Source organism: Lacerta agilis, chromosome 8 (genome assembly GCF_009819535.1).
Source record: "Lacerta agilis isolate rLacAgi1 chromosome 8, rLacAgi1.pri, whole genome shotgun sequence".
Lineage (NCBI taxonomy): Eukaryota > Metazoa > Chordata > Lepidosauria > Squamata > Lacertidae > Lacerta > Lacerta agilis.
The window spans coordinates 75612421-75627088 of record NC_046319.1 but is presented as its reverse complement, the minus strand read 5'-3'; the positions used below and the strand labels follow the sequence as shown (position 1 = coordinate 75627088).

The 14668-nt window shown below is 50.2% G+C and overlaps 1 protein-coding gene across 2 annotated transcripts in view; it reads right to left on the bottom strand.

Annotated features, from left to right (window-relative positions):
- The window catches only part of NKPD1 (NTPase KAP family P-loop domain containing 1), a 42311-nt gene that overhangs the window by 16498 nt on the left and 11145 nt on the right, over window positions 1–14668 (bottom strand). Inside the window, exon 1 of one of the 2 annotated variants that reach the window (XM_033158379.1) lies at window positions 9099–9143. The exons of the other annotated variant lie outside the window; for it this stretch is intronic. Within the exon in view, the coding sequence (XP_033014270.1) occupies window positions 9099–9143 (45 nt within the window). Of the gene's footprint in view, window positions 1–9098; window positions 9144–14668 lie in introns of those variants that run through there. 2 annotated transcript variants of the gene reach the window in all.

The window sequence follows — 14668 nt, the reverse complement described above, 5'->3', positions numbered from 1 at the left end:
ACGGCTCTTATGCTCATGTTAGGAGCATAGCGGGAAAGGGCAAGGAGAAGGGGAAAGGCAAAGGAGGTTTTAAGTGCTCAGAGTGGGCAGGCCTCATCAGAGCTGGGTGGTGCAAGAGGATGCAAAGGCGTAATTAACCGCACCAGCTGGAAATGCTATAGAGTAGACTGACAGAAAAACACTCAGAAAATCAGGTGCGGCAGCCACACTCCTCAGCCGCTGTCTTTCCTTTCTAGCCGGGAAGAATGGAGCATGACTAAGGCTGCGGAGGAGGTGTCCCAGTTTTCAGGGCCATTATGGGATGCCAGGATTTTAATTACCAGTGACAAGAGCTTATCGATTAAGAGAGAATTTCCTGCTTCTGCACCCTCCTGTGCTGCCCTCTACTGCTAGCGTGGTTGAAAAGTGGCACGGAAATATTCAGAATACATAAATAACAAATATCATTATATATGCATACCTGACTCTACAAGCACCGGGTGAGTGGCTCAGTCTTAGCCGTTATTCAGGCTGACCTGTGCTTTTAAACAGCTGTGGGACAGGCAGAAATACAGCAGGTGAAGTCCCCCCCACACACACACACAAGTTGCTGGCTGAGGAAATTTCATTTCATTTAGCTCAGTTGGTAGGGCATAGAATAGAATAGAATCACAGAGTTGGAAGAGACCACAAGGGCCATCCAGTCCAACCCCCTGCCAAGCAGGAAACACCATCAAAGCATTCCTGACAGATGGCTGTCAAGCCTCCGCTTAAAGACCTCCAAAGAAGGAGACTCCACCACACTCCTAGGCAGCAAATTCCACTGCCGAACAGCTCTCACTGTCAGGAAGTTCTTCCTAATGTTTAGGTGGAATCTTCTTTCTTGTAGTTTGAATCCATTGCTCCGTGTCCGCTTCTCTGGAGCAGCAGTAAACAACCTTTCTCCCTCCTCTTAATCCCACGGTTGTGAGTTCGAGCCCCACTTTGGGCGAAAGATTGCTGGGGGTTGGACTAGATGACCATAGTGGTCCCTTCCGACTGCAGTTCTATGACCTTGCTCACAAGTTAATGGGAGGTGCAGTTGGCTGAGGTGTGGAGGACACCTGGAAAGAAAAGGCCATTTTGCCAGTAGCAGCAGCAGCAGCAGCAGCAGCAGCCTAACCTGCAAGCCAAGGTCACAGCTGGGTGCAAATAGATGACCATTTACGCCCAGGTAACTCCAGTGCAGTGGTAATCTGGTCACCCTGTGCTGTCTTGCCGAAAAGAGTAAGGGGAATTTACTACTCCATGTTTCTGGTCTTGTGGGCAGAATTCTACCACCTCTGGACACCTGGCTGGAAATGTGAGGAAGCAGGGGTCAGTAACCTTTTTCAGCTGTGGGCCGGACTATATTTTTTTGGGGGAGGGGGGGAATGAACAAATTCCTATGCCCCACAAATAACCCAGAGGTGCATTTTTAATAAAAAGCACACATACTACTCATATGAAAACACCAGGCAGGCCCCACAAATAACCCAGAGATGCATTTCAAATAAAAGGACACATTCTACTCATGTAAAAACACGCTGATTCCCGGACCGTCCGCAGGCCGGGTTTAGAAGGCGATTGGGCCACATCTGGCCCCTGGGCCTTAGATTGCCTACCCCTGAGCATGGTAAAATTGCCTTTGCTGTTTGCCAGCGTGGCGTGAACAACTGCCTCACCCAGAGGCACCTTCTCCATTACATTTTGGTGACAGTCCTCCTGCCCAAGTGGTGTGTCCACTCCCAGTGGTAAAATATAGGACGCCCTTAATAACCGATTATTCACGCCTTTCTGAATGGCACCACAAACTGTGCCTGAGGGTGGGCACGCCACTCTGCCGAATTGGATGACCAACCCTTTCGCCCTCCGAGGGAGCTTGTTCCGCAGTAAGCAACGCCTCGCTTAAATGGCCAGCTGCATTCACTCGCCCAAAGGGGATGCGTGGTGAGGTGTATCTGCGGTCCTACCAAATCTCCCATCTAGCAGGCGCAAACCAACCCAGAAGCACCTCCAGACTTACCCTAGATCAGTGTTTTTCAACCACTGTTCCGCGGCACACTAGTGTGCCGCGAGATGTTGCCTGGTGTGCCGCGGCAAAAATTGAAAAATTACTTTATATATCAGTGGTGGCGAACCTATGGCACGCGTGCCAGATTTGGCACGCAGAGCCCTCACTGCTAGCACGCGCACCATCGGCCCATCTGTGCTGCTGTTGTTGTTTTTTCCCCAGGCTTGCGTCCACTGTTGCCTGCTTGCACTCGCTGGGGCTGCTGGCCACGCAGAGCCGCCTCTCCCGGCGGAGCTGCGCCCAGGGTGCGAAGGCAGCGGCGGCTTGCCTCGCTGCCGGCGCGCCTGGCAAGGCGAGCAGTGCTAAATCCACCCTCTCGAGCAAGAAGGCAGCCCGGGCCCCGGATCAAGCAGGCGCCAAGGCCGGCGGGAGGCAGCCCGGTGGCGAGCCAAGCAAAGGCAGGAAGGGCAAGCGATGCGCCTCCTTGGCCCCGCCGGGTTCCCTGGCCCCGCCGGGTTCCCTGGCACCGGCCGCTGGGCTGGGCAGCGGATCCGGCGCCAGGATCAGCCACATGGACAGCAGCTCCGACCTGTCCGACTGCCCGTCCGAGCCGCTCTCCGACGAGCAGAGGCTGGCTCAGGCCGCCAGCAGCGATGCGGAATCCAGCACCGGCTCCAGCGATCGGGAACGCGAGCAGCCGCAGCTAGCGCCCGCTCTGCCCCCGGGGCCAGGCGTCGCCCCTCAGCCTGCCTCGCCTTCTTCGAGCGCCACCAGCAAAGGGCCGGCAGCGTACCGCCCCCCATAGCGACGCCCCTGCGGGTGGGCTCCCGCCTGCGGGGACTGCGGCTTGCTGGAGAGGCTGGGGAATTTGGGGTGCACCGGCGGGGGCTTGGCAGAAGCTGCCCGGGCGTGGAGGTCTTTGAGGAAAGGTTTGGCTGGGGAAGGAGCTCGGTGGAGCCCCTTCTTCTCGGCGAAGGAGTGGTGCAGGCTCTGCGGCGACTTCAGAGGCTCGCCGAGGCTGGTGCCATTCAAAGTCTCCATAGTCCCGGCTGCCTAAGAAGACGCCAGGGAGGGGCGGACACTTGAGGCTCCTCGAGCCCTTCCCGAGCGCAGGAGTGTGAGTGGCGAAGGCAACGGTCCTCCCGGCAGAGCCCCGCAGCAACAGCGCCTTCCTCTAGTTTTCGCCTTTGCTCTCTCATCACTCCTGCTTCCTCCTTGCCCGCCACAAAGCTCACACTTTTTCCTCGGTCTGATTCAGCAAGACGGGCTCTCCTCCACCCCTCGGTCAGAAAACACAAACACACACAAAGCACAATCGGTGGCAATCTTCTCCCCCCCCCCCCCCCCAGATCTTTCCAATCCGCTCGATGCAGCTCACGGTAACGTTGCACCCTGCAACATCGACTCCCTTCCCCCCCAAAAGCCCAGCAGCTTTGGGGCGCCCCCCCAAAAGCAAAGCAACTTTTGTGCACCCCCCCAAAACTCCAAAACTTTGGTCGGCAGCTCCCCCCAAAAAAGCTCAACAAGTTTGAGCACTTTGTGATAAATAAGTGGTTTTTGGTTTACAGTTTGGGCACTCGGTCTCTAAAAGGTTCGCCACCACTGTTTTTAACATTTCTAATGGTGGTGTGCCTCGTGATTTTTTTCATGAAACAAGTGTGCCTTTGCCCAAAAAAGGTTGAAAAACACTGCCCTAGATCATATCAAGGGCCTTTGGGTGTCAGCAGAGCCAAACTTTCTCATGGTCTAAAAATCCTCATGCGGCCTCGGCACTCGGAAGTGCCGAGAAGGCTGCGAGTCCTCTGCTCCGGATGCTCTCGTCACAGCTCTGAGAGGGAATCTTGCTTTATTCCCTTCAGGATCCTTCCTTGTACTTGAGGAGGAGGCAGGCAGGCAGGCAGTTGGGGAACATTCCTGCTTTGCAGCCTCCACCCCTCTTCTGCGGGCTGAGGATTGCGGGAGCTCCCTCAAACCTCCCCTGACCTGTTTTCGTGGGCCGTGTTGCAACAGGCGGTGGGGGGAATGTGGGGGCGGACTTGGCCTCGCCAGTAAGGGACACGGGGTTCACGTGAGAGCCATGGTGCCCGAGGGCAGGAAACCAGCCTTTGCCAAATTCAGTGATTATTTCAGTCTCCTGTGTTAATATGCATCTTTCTAAAGAAGAAACTTTCATTTCATTGGGCCTCCCTGTAACTTGTAGCGTGGACCCAGGCGCCCCAACAGGTGTCCCAAAGAGAAATCAATCTATTTGGCACTTGCAAATCGTATGCAAACAATACATAATTGATTGTGCTTATCCCCCTTCCCCAAATGCAGCGTGTTTCCTTTGCGCTGAAATGAACAGGGTGGAATAACGTAACGTCAACGTAACTTTGCCACAGCAGAACGTAAGACTTAGGGTGCATTGAATTTTTCAACTTTCAAATTCCCGGGATGAGGGGAAATGGAAACAGGAACACAAATTGCACACCATTGAATGGAGGTCAGTATTGGAAATTGCCCGATCAAATATGCATGGTACAGTGGTTGTTGTTGTTGTTCAGTCGTTCAGTCGTGTCCGGCTCTTCGTGACCCCATGGACCAGAGCACGCCAGGCACCCCTATCTTTCACTGCCTCCCGCAGTTTGGCCAAACTCATGTTAGTAGCTTTGAGAACACTGTCCAACCCTCTCATCCTCTGTCGTCCCCTTCTCCTTGTGCCCTCCATATTTCCCAACATCAGGGTCTTTTCCAGGGAGTCTTCTCTTCTCATGAGGTGGCCAAAGTACTGGAGCCTCAACTTCAGGATCTGTCCTTCTAGTGAGCACTCAGGGCTGATTTCCTTCAGAATGGATAGGTTTGATCTTCTTGCAGTCCATGGGACTCTCAAGAGTCTCCTCCAGCACCATAATTCAAAAGCATCAATTCTTCGGCGATCAGTCTTCTTTATGGTCCAGCTCTCACTTCCATACATTACTACTGGGAAAACCATAGCTTTTAATTATACGGACCAGGTGGGTACAGTGGTACCTCTGGTTAAGAACTTAATTCGTTCTGATGGGGCCTCCTGCTGCCGCTGCGCAATTTCTGTTCTCATCCTGAAGCAAAGTTCTTACCCCAAGGTACTATTTCCAGGTTAGCGGAGTCTGTAACCTGAAGTGTCTGTAACCTGAGGTACCACTGTATTTGGTGTTGTTTTTTAGTCTGCAAATGCTATGCAAATAATTACATTATTTACTGCATTGGTTTTTATGTTTCTCCTCCACTGAAGTGCTTAATTACACAAATAACGCTAGTTTCAGACACAGTGGATAGCGAGACGAATAATTTAGGTTTTAGCAGAAGCTGACCTGTAGCGAAACTGATTGCGACAAACGCATTACTGGATGGAAATTGCTGCCTCGTTCCACCGCTGATGCGAGGAGCAGAGATGCAGCTCATATGGCGCCTTCATTTTTCAAGGCTCCTCACAGCGGCTGCATCTGGACAATCATAGCTTGGCTTAATAAGCCGAGATAGGGACATAGGAAGCTGCCTTCCACTGAGTCAGACCATTGGTCCATCTTGCTCAGTAACGTCCACACTGGCTGGCAGCAGCTCTCCAGCTTTCCAAAGAGGGAAAACTTCCAGCCCCTTGCCTGGAGATGCCTGGGATCAAAGATAGTGCTTTGAAAGGGGCAAGACCCTGACCATCAGCAGGTCAAAAAGGTCACTGGGTGTCATTGTAAGATCAGCTGACTGATAGGTGGGCAGAGCCACCCACACCTGTCATACTCATAATCCAGATCCCCACCCCTGCCTTAGTCTACGGAAGTCTTCCTTGTTACTTTGCCATCTGACACAAAAGGAAGAATCGAAGGGGCTGTGCCCTTGGTCGAAACACTTATGGGCTGAGATTTTTTTTTTTTTAAGCCTTATGGTTTTATTTTGAATACCAGTGTTCTGAGTAAGTTCATCAAGCCATCATAAATACATTGATGAATACAGGCCCCCACCCCCCTGCACTTACACACGCCAGATTATGCTCACGGCACTGGGGAAGAAATGAAATAATTCGATCCGAGCCTGGAAACGGCGGGAGAGAGCTGGAGAGCCCCCGTGGCTTGCCAGGAGACCCTCCCTGGAGCCCGAAGAAGATGCCGGTGAGGGCAGAGGAAACCCCGAAGAGACCAGAGATGCAGCAGGGCTTTGTTTGCGCTGCTCAGCCTCCCTGCCTAACAGCTGATGTGCGGGTTTGCACAGCTGCCACAGCCGCTTTCCTGCATGTCCTCTGGCCTCCTGCCGGCCCCCAGAGCTTCAATTCTAGTTGTGGATAATTTTGGATTCAGTGTTTTTGGCATAGATTGAAGAGAGAGCAACAGAGAGGGTGTTTAGTGGGTGCTCCCCACTTGGCGTGATTTCACTTATGTGTGCGGGGGCTGCATAAGTGAGGGGACGCTTATACGATAAGTAACGCTGCCCTGGGCTCCTTCGCAAGGAAGGGCAGGATATAAATTCAATCTGTAATCATTTAATAGTATTAATATCATATGTATTAGCAAACAGACGGGAGGGAAATGTTAATCTTATATGGTGATAAAGCAAGCGTCCCTTTGTAAAACATCTTTTTTTTTTGTCAGTTATGCAGTTCGAACGCACGTCAAAGTGCAAGTAGATAAATAGGTACCGCTCCAGCGGGAAGGTAAAAGGCGTTTCCGTGCACTGCTCTGGTTTGCCAGAAGCGGCTTAGTCATGCTGGCCACATGACCCGGAAGCTGTACGCCAGCTCCCTCGGCCAGTAACGCGAGATGAGCGCCGCAACCCCAGAGTCGGACACGACTGAACCTAATGGTCAGGGTTCCCTTAACCTTACCTATATGTAAAAAAGAAAGGAGATCCTGTAGCTAGATAAGAAAAAAAGGCCTGCCTAGACCCCACATCCCATTTCCCATAGTGACCAACCAGATTCCCATAGGAAGCCCCAAAACAGTGTATGAGCACAACGGCGCCCCCTGCTGCCGCCCTCCAGTTATCGACATTCAGAGGCAGCCTGCTTATACTGTTTGTGTTATGATATTTATATAGATTTGTTTCTCCCCAAACACCTTTGGAGGAAGGGTGGTATTTTTTATAAATATTTCAAACATTTCAACTTGTAAACGCCTGCTGGGAACTTTTCTATTCCTCCAGGCCTATGCAGGCAATTAAGAACACGTATTTCTACCATGATTCATGTCTGCTTTTAACTTTTAAAAAATGGTGTTTACTGTACAGTTGTACAACTACCTCTGATACAGGAGGCTTAACATGATTAGTTGCCACTGAAAGTTTTTCCTCCAGGAATTTTGACTCATCCCCTTTGAAAGCTGCCCAACTTTGGGGCCACTGTCTGAAGTCCAGTGCCACCTAGTGACGTAACAATGTATTGCAGGGATGAAAAACCGGTGGCCCAGCTGCCATCAACTCCTTCCAGCCCCAGACAGAACAATTCAGTGAAGAAGAAGAAGAAGAGTTTGGATTTGATATCCCGCTTTTCACTACCCGAAGGAGTCTCAAAGCGGCTAACATTCTCCTTTCCCTTCCTCCCCCACAACAAACACTGTGAGGTGAGTGGGGCTGAGAGACTTCAGAGAAGTGTGACTAGCCCAAGGTCACCCATCAGCTGCATGTGGAGGAGCGGAGACACGAACCCGGTTCCCCAGATTACGAGTCTACCACTCTTAACCACTACACCATACTGGCTCTCAGTGGTCAGTGGTGGTTGGAGCTGGGAGTCCAGCAACATCTGAGGAGCCACAAGTCCGTCCCCCCCACACCCCTGGTATAACAGTACTATTTGCACAGGTGGGTATCAGAACACAAGGGGTTTGATCCAATGCTGCAGCTCTGCTTCATATGTTCATGCAACAGACTGTCTTCTTCGACTCCCCTCCCCTCCAGCCCCTCAAAATCCACTCCAGAGGATTGGAGGACACCCACCCACACAAATACAAAGAGCAGATTTGGGTGGCACACACTGGGATGGGAAGAAGCGGGAGTCTTGTCACAAGAGCAAAACTCAGCTCGTGCAGCATTGTATACAACCCAGAGTCTTCGCCTGATAAATAAGGACAATCTGTACTGATATATTAGGGCTGTATTAATCTGAAGAAAGTGCATGGGAGCATTCCATTCAATGCTGAAGTCTCATTCAGAAGCCCATCAGTTTTAATAGAGCTAGGAGGAACATTTCACCTGTAAGCATCTGGTAGAATAAACCATTCTTTCTTTAAATACGCTGGATATTAAACCCTAAACAGCCTGAAACTGTTCAGTATCACATTTCTGGGTTTTTAAAATCTGTTTTATTTATTGCATGTATATTGTAGTACTGTACTCTACGGATATTTGATAAGGGTTAGGTAAAGGTAAAGGACCCCTGACAGTTAAGTCCAGTCGTGAACGACTCTGGGGTTGCGGCGCTCATCTCGCTTTACTGGCCAAGGGAGCCAACGTTTGTCTGCAGACAGTTTTTACGGGTCATGTGGCCAGCATGGCTAAGCCACTTCTGGCAAAACCAGAGCAGCGCATGGAAACGCCGTCTACCTTCCCACCGGAGGGGTACCTATTTATCTACTAGCACTTTTTGGCGTGCCTTTGAACTGCTAGGTTGTCAGGAGCTGGGACTGAGCAACAGGAGCTCACCCCATCATGAGGATTCGAACCGCCGACCTTCTGATCGGCAAGCCCGAGAGGCTCAGTGGTTTAGACCACAGTGCCACCCGTGTCCCCTTGCTAAGGGTTAGCAGCCTGAAAATTTCCCCCTATTAACTAAATAAAGTTTAAAAGTTATCATAAGCTGAGATGTGCATTTCATTCATCATCTGGCAACGGACAGCCTACTTTTCAACAATGGCTCCCAGTGCAGGATATATCTCAGGTATGAGATGCGATTGCTCGAAACGTAGCCGGCTGGAACAGAATGTGAAAAATGCCCTTCTTCTGGCAGCCTTTGCCAAACAACTGGTGTCTTCCAGATGTTTTGGACCACAACTCCCATCAGCCCCAGCCAGTCCAAAACATCTGGAAGGCTCCAGATTGGCAAAGGGTGTTCCAAGGTCTTTTGTGGTAAAGTCGCGGATGTTCCTACCTTTGTGTTCACCTCTGCCTGGGTTTTCCTCCCGTCCGAATTCATTTAAACTTCTTGATCCTTGCTCTCACTGTCCTCCTGTTCTCATGGAAGATCCCTCTTCTCCAGCTCTTCCTGTGTCCTCCTGCTCTGCTGGCTCTCTCACACACGTGCAGACATCCATTTGGCTTCTTTATTTAATCCCTCACATGCCTTCGGTTGCTACCATGAGTTCGTGGGGGGTGGAATGCCATGAGTAACACCCTGAGCTGCATTAAAAGTGGAACCTTCTCCAATCAAAATAATAATTACTTGGTGTCAAGTAGAAATTCAAGCTCGGCGAGGGATGGAGTTAGACGCTTGCAGAAGCGGGAGGAGGCGGCGGCGGCGGTTGTGGTGGTGGTGGTGGTGGGTAGGAAACCATCTTCCTTCCTTTGAATGTGAGTCAGGAAGAAGACATTTATTTCACTGATTCAGAGTTCGGAGACTCCCATATTTTTTCCCCTTGTCATACCAGCAAAGAATTAAATTATTGTTTTGTTTATTATTATTTTTTTAAAGAGATTTTATTATTTTCTACAATAAACAACAAATACAAAATACACCAAACAAGAACAATTGAGATAAGACAAAAAACAACAAACACATTAAAACAACAGCAATAACAGAAAAAAGACTTATGCATACCTACACAGGAACATTAACTGAATGATTGTTTAGTTCTAGTTTCAGATCTTATCTGGGGGACTTCCCCCGTTCTCTCAACTGCATTCAATACTAATATACTTTGGTAACTTTGTAACTATTTCTTATCATTCACCATTATTCTTAATAAACTTTCAAAATACTAGCTAATCATATATATTCCATTACTTAAGCAACATAACCTTAAACATTTCTAAACCATTCATAACATTACTTCTAGTATACTGTTTTTATCTAACATCATCTAGCTAAAGCCACTTAAATAAACTGATTCTGCTTCAAATATCTAACTTTTCACGATTTTTTAAATAGTCCTTGAATTTCTTCCATATTGTTTTGTTTATTAAATTTGTATAATACTGCCCTTCATCCGGAGATCTCAGGGCAGTTCACAACATAAGGGATACTTCTTTTCTTTCCATGTCCAGGAGTAGATGCAAGAAACACTGAAATGACCACGAGCGACTCATTCAAGACCGTGAGCAGGATGTGTGGTATCTAGGAATGAGCGAACCTGTCCGTGCTGGTTTCTTATTTCCCATTCTCTGTTTTTTTCACATCAGTTTGCAAGAGGGGCGAAAAACCCGCCTGAAAATTCACCAGATCATTAGTGTGGATTTCTCCAAATACTGTATGCACAGGGGCGTCGTAGGGTGGGGGCGGGCCGCCCCTCGGGCCGCCCCTAGGTGGGCGTAACATTTTGGCGCGTGGGGGTGACTTGCGGCGGCCCCTCCCATCACTCCCACGCGCCGCCGCTCCCTCCGTCACCCCGGGAGCAGCAGCGCTGCACGGATGGGGTGCTCGCTCGGCCGAGCGAGTACCCCGTTCCTGCAGCGCTGCTCCTCCCGGGGTGACCGGTGGTGCGTGGGGAGTGGTGGGAGGGGCCGCCGCAAGTCACCCCCACGCACCGCCGCTCGCTCCGTCACCGTGGGAGCAGCAGCGGCGCACAGTGTGTGCGGTGCTGCTGCTCCCGGGGCGACGGAATGAACGGCGGCACGTGGGGTGACAAGCGGCGGCCCCTCCCACCACTCCCACGCGCCGCCGCTCGTCACCCCGGGAGCAGCAGCGCTGCACGGACGGGGTGCTCGCTCGGCCGAGCGAGCACCCCGTTCCTGCAGCGCTGCTCCTCCCTGGGTGACCGGTGGGGAGTGGTGGGACGGGCCGTCGCAAGTCACCCCCACGCACCGCCGCTCGCTCCGTCACCGTGGGAGCAGCAGCGGCGCACAGTGTGTGCGGTGCTGTTGCTCCCGGGGCGACGGAACGAACGGCGGCACGTGGGGTGACAAGCGGCGGCCCCTCCCATCATTCCCCACGCGCCGCCGCGCCGCTCCCTGCCCGCTGTGCTCAGGGAGCGGAGCCCGGGGCGAAAGGACAGGGGCAGGCCCGCTGGCCCAACCCCTCTCCTTTCCCCGGGACGGCTCCGCTCACGGAGCGCAGCGGGAGAGGGGCGGGCCAACTGGCCCGCGCGGAGGCGTTGTTCTGTGCGCATGCGTCATGACGTCATGCGCACGGAGCGACGCCCCGCCCCCATGGGTGCCACTGGGCTTGCCGCCCCCAGCAGCCCAGTGGCTAGCGACGCCCCTGTGTATGCACATGTTTCTATGTAATTTCTCCTAATTTACATATTTTGCAAAGCAATTTCCCCTAATATACTGTGATATGGAGGTTGGCAACATTAATTGCAGCACTTGGAGGCAAGACAGTTCATGCACCCATAGCAGTGGCCAGGGGAGAAGTGACCTCTGGGAGGAGAGCAGGGAGGAGAAATGCTATGGTGCGTCTGTAGCAGCGAAACCGGATGCCTTCCTCTGCTCCAGCTGCAACAAAACATGTCTCTCCCATATCGGCCCATCAGGCACTGTAGACTTTGGTTAGACTTTGCCCCCGATGGCACACTCTTCCATTTTCTCGAGACAGACGGATGATAACAAGGTCACTCCAGTATGGGAAAAACTGCATTGCAAAATTACTGTGTTTCAGTTGGTGTGTTATTGTGGAAAGTGTGAATTAGGCAGGTTCATCTTTAAATGTGCCCCACCCTCCACCCCTTAGCTGCAAGACACCTATGGCTGCCAAAGGTTTTTTTTTAATTATTATTAAACTAAAACTCTCTTTAGCAATAGCCTGGCTTGCAGAAATACAACAGGCAGAGCTTTCCCCGTTCTTTTATCTCTATGCTAGGAAAAGCTTCAGCTGCTACATTTCTGCATGCCAGGCTGCTTCTAACGGCATAGGAGCAGGGCCAGAAAAAAAGCTGGCCATTTTTAATGTTGCACAAGCGCGGAATCTGCCTCCGTTCCACCGAGTTGCTGACCACGACTAGTGTCCACAGGTATATTCCCTGAGCATAAAAAATGCCCCTTTTCTGAATCAAAGTTTCCCTCAAACTGTACTGTCATGAGTTGGAGTGTTCTTGATTTTAAAAACATGCCTTTGGTTGTTTTCAGGATGCCTACGCCCTGTCTCCATGGTCAGAGGCAATAATGCTTCTGAATATCAGGTGCTTGAAACTAAACGTGTGTGTGTGTGTGTGTGTGTGTGTGTGTGTGTGTGTGTGTGTGTGTGTTTACAGACATCTGCTTGCAGGTTTCCTACATGCATTTGGCTTTGTCAGGTTTTCTGGGCATCTTAGAGTTAATGATGGAAGAGGCGTTCTGATCCTGGGAGCCTTGCCCACTGTAATATGGGCACTTTTCCTTTGTCTAGAACAGTGTTTTTCAACCACTGTTCCGTGGCACACTAGTGTGCCACGAGATGTTGCCTGGTGTGCCGTGGGAAAAATTGTGTTTATTTGATTCCTATTCAAGAGAATTACTTTACATATAGTCAATATAGGCACAGAGTTAAATTTTTTAACATTTTCTAATGGTGGTGTGCCTCGTGATTTTTTTCATGAAACAAGTGTGCCTTTGCCCAAAAAAGGTTGAAAAACACTGGTCTAGAAAAGGGGAGGTTTGGTTTCACTTTCCCCTCAGTGTTCAGCGTGCTTAGCCTGCATACTGTTACTGCTGAATGTGATTTCTTTGTTTGCTGCAGACATGCAGCTCGAGTCTGTAGGACTTGTGTGTGTGCTACTAAATAAAGCTTGGTTAAGATTAGTAGCACTGGTGTCAGTCAAGTTATTTTAAGACACCACTTGAAGCAGACCTCAACAAGCCATCCCGTTGCTGCGTTTCACTCTGCTACTGAAAAACGCTCAGAGCGCAGCAGAAGTGTGCCTGGGCGCCATTGATTTCGGAGAAGATCGTAAAGGTGATTGATTGCAGTGCCGGTCAGCAGCACCACTTGGGTCAAAGCTTTTATGACCCAATACCACAACAGGTTTCCTCTGTGAGAACAGGATGCTGGACTAGGTGGGCCATTGCCCTGATCCAGCAGGCTTGTGTTTGGCTCTCAGGGTCTCCCAGGCATCCTGCTCATTGAGCATTCACGCATGCAGATTATACAACTGGTGTTGGGAACCCTTTGCCCACCAGACATTGCTGAACTACAACTCCCATCAGCACCAGCAAGCATGACCAATGGCCAGGGATGACGGGAGTTGCAGTTCTGCAACGTCTGGAGGGCAAAGGGTTCTGCACACCTGCTACACAACATTGCTTATTGAGCATCCATTCTGATTTGTTTGCAGGGAGGTTACATGACTTTTCGTCAGTTATCCTGCACTTTCTAGCGTGTTTCCCCCCTCACTTTCCTTATTGTGTAAAGCCCAATATTTTGAGGAAGTGGATTTATTGAACTTGAGTAGCAAAGCAACTATAACCGTGTAGCCTCAATTTGCTGGTATGTGATTGAATCCCACCTGAAAAAGAGCGTCGTTCTGGAGGTGCTCTTGGTCTTTTGCAAGTAATTCTTGGACGGTGGGACTTTGATCATGAGCCCTACCCTTAAGCAACAACAGATCGCTCAGAATCATTTAACGGGTGAGTTGTTATGCTTTCACTGTTAAGAGCTCCTGAGTTATGCACTCTTGGTTTGCGAATGTAAAGCATGTTGGCGGAGTAAGGAGATTGCATTAAAGAACCAAAGTTATGTTGCACAACACTCCAGCCACTCATTTTCCTGAAGAAGTGTGCATGCACACGAAAGCTCATACCAAGAACAAACTTAGTTGGTCTCTAAGGTGCTACTGGAAGGATTTTTTTATATTTTTTTTCACTTTCCAGCAGCAACACGAGGGCTGAGGTGCCTCTCCTAACTGCTGACTTATGGGATTGGCAAAAGAAGGGGGAAGTTGCAGACTTGACTAATGGAATCACCTGGAATGTGCCCATATGTAGGAGGCGGATGTGGTAAAAGCAGGTGAACTTGCCTGGGAATAACAATTAGCTTTCTGTTGTGTCTGACTGGTGCATATGGGTGGGGGTGGAGAGGCTCATCTGCAGGGACATATATATTTATTTATGACATTTATCTACTCCCTTTCCTCTTAGGAATTATTATTATTATTGTTGTTGTTGTTGTTGTTGTTGTTGACGGGACTCAAGATGGCTTACAGATAAAAACAAGAGTCGATAAAAACATTGAAAAGGAACTCAAGGAGGAGTGCAGGGTTCTCTTCCCCCCCCCTTTTGATTACGTTCTCACAACAGCCCTGTGAGGTAGGTTAGGCTGAGAGGCAGCAACTGGCCCCCAAGGCTACCCAGTGAGATTCATGGCTGAGTGGGGATTTCAGCCCTAGTCTCCCAGGTCTGTATAGTTAAAGCTATGGTTTTCCCAGTAGTAATGTATGGAAGTGAGAGCTGGAATATCAAGAAGGCTGATCACCGAAGAATTGATGCTTTTGAATTATGGTGCTGGAGGAGACTCTTGAGAGTCCCATGGACTGCAAGAAGATCAAACCTATCCATTCTCAAGGAAATCGGCCCTGAGTGCTCACTAGAAGG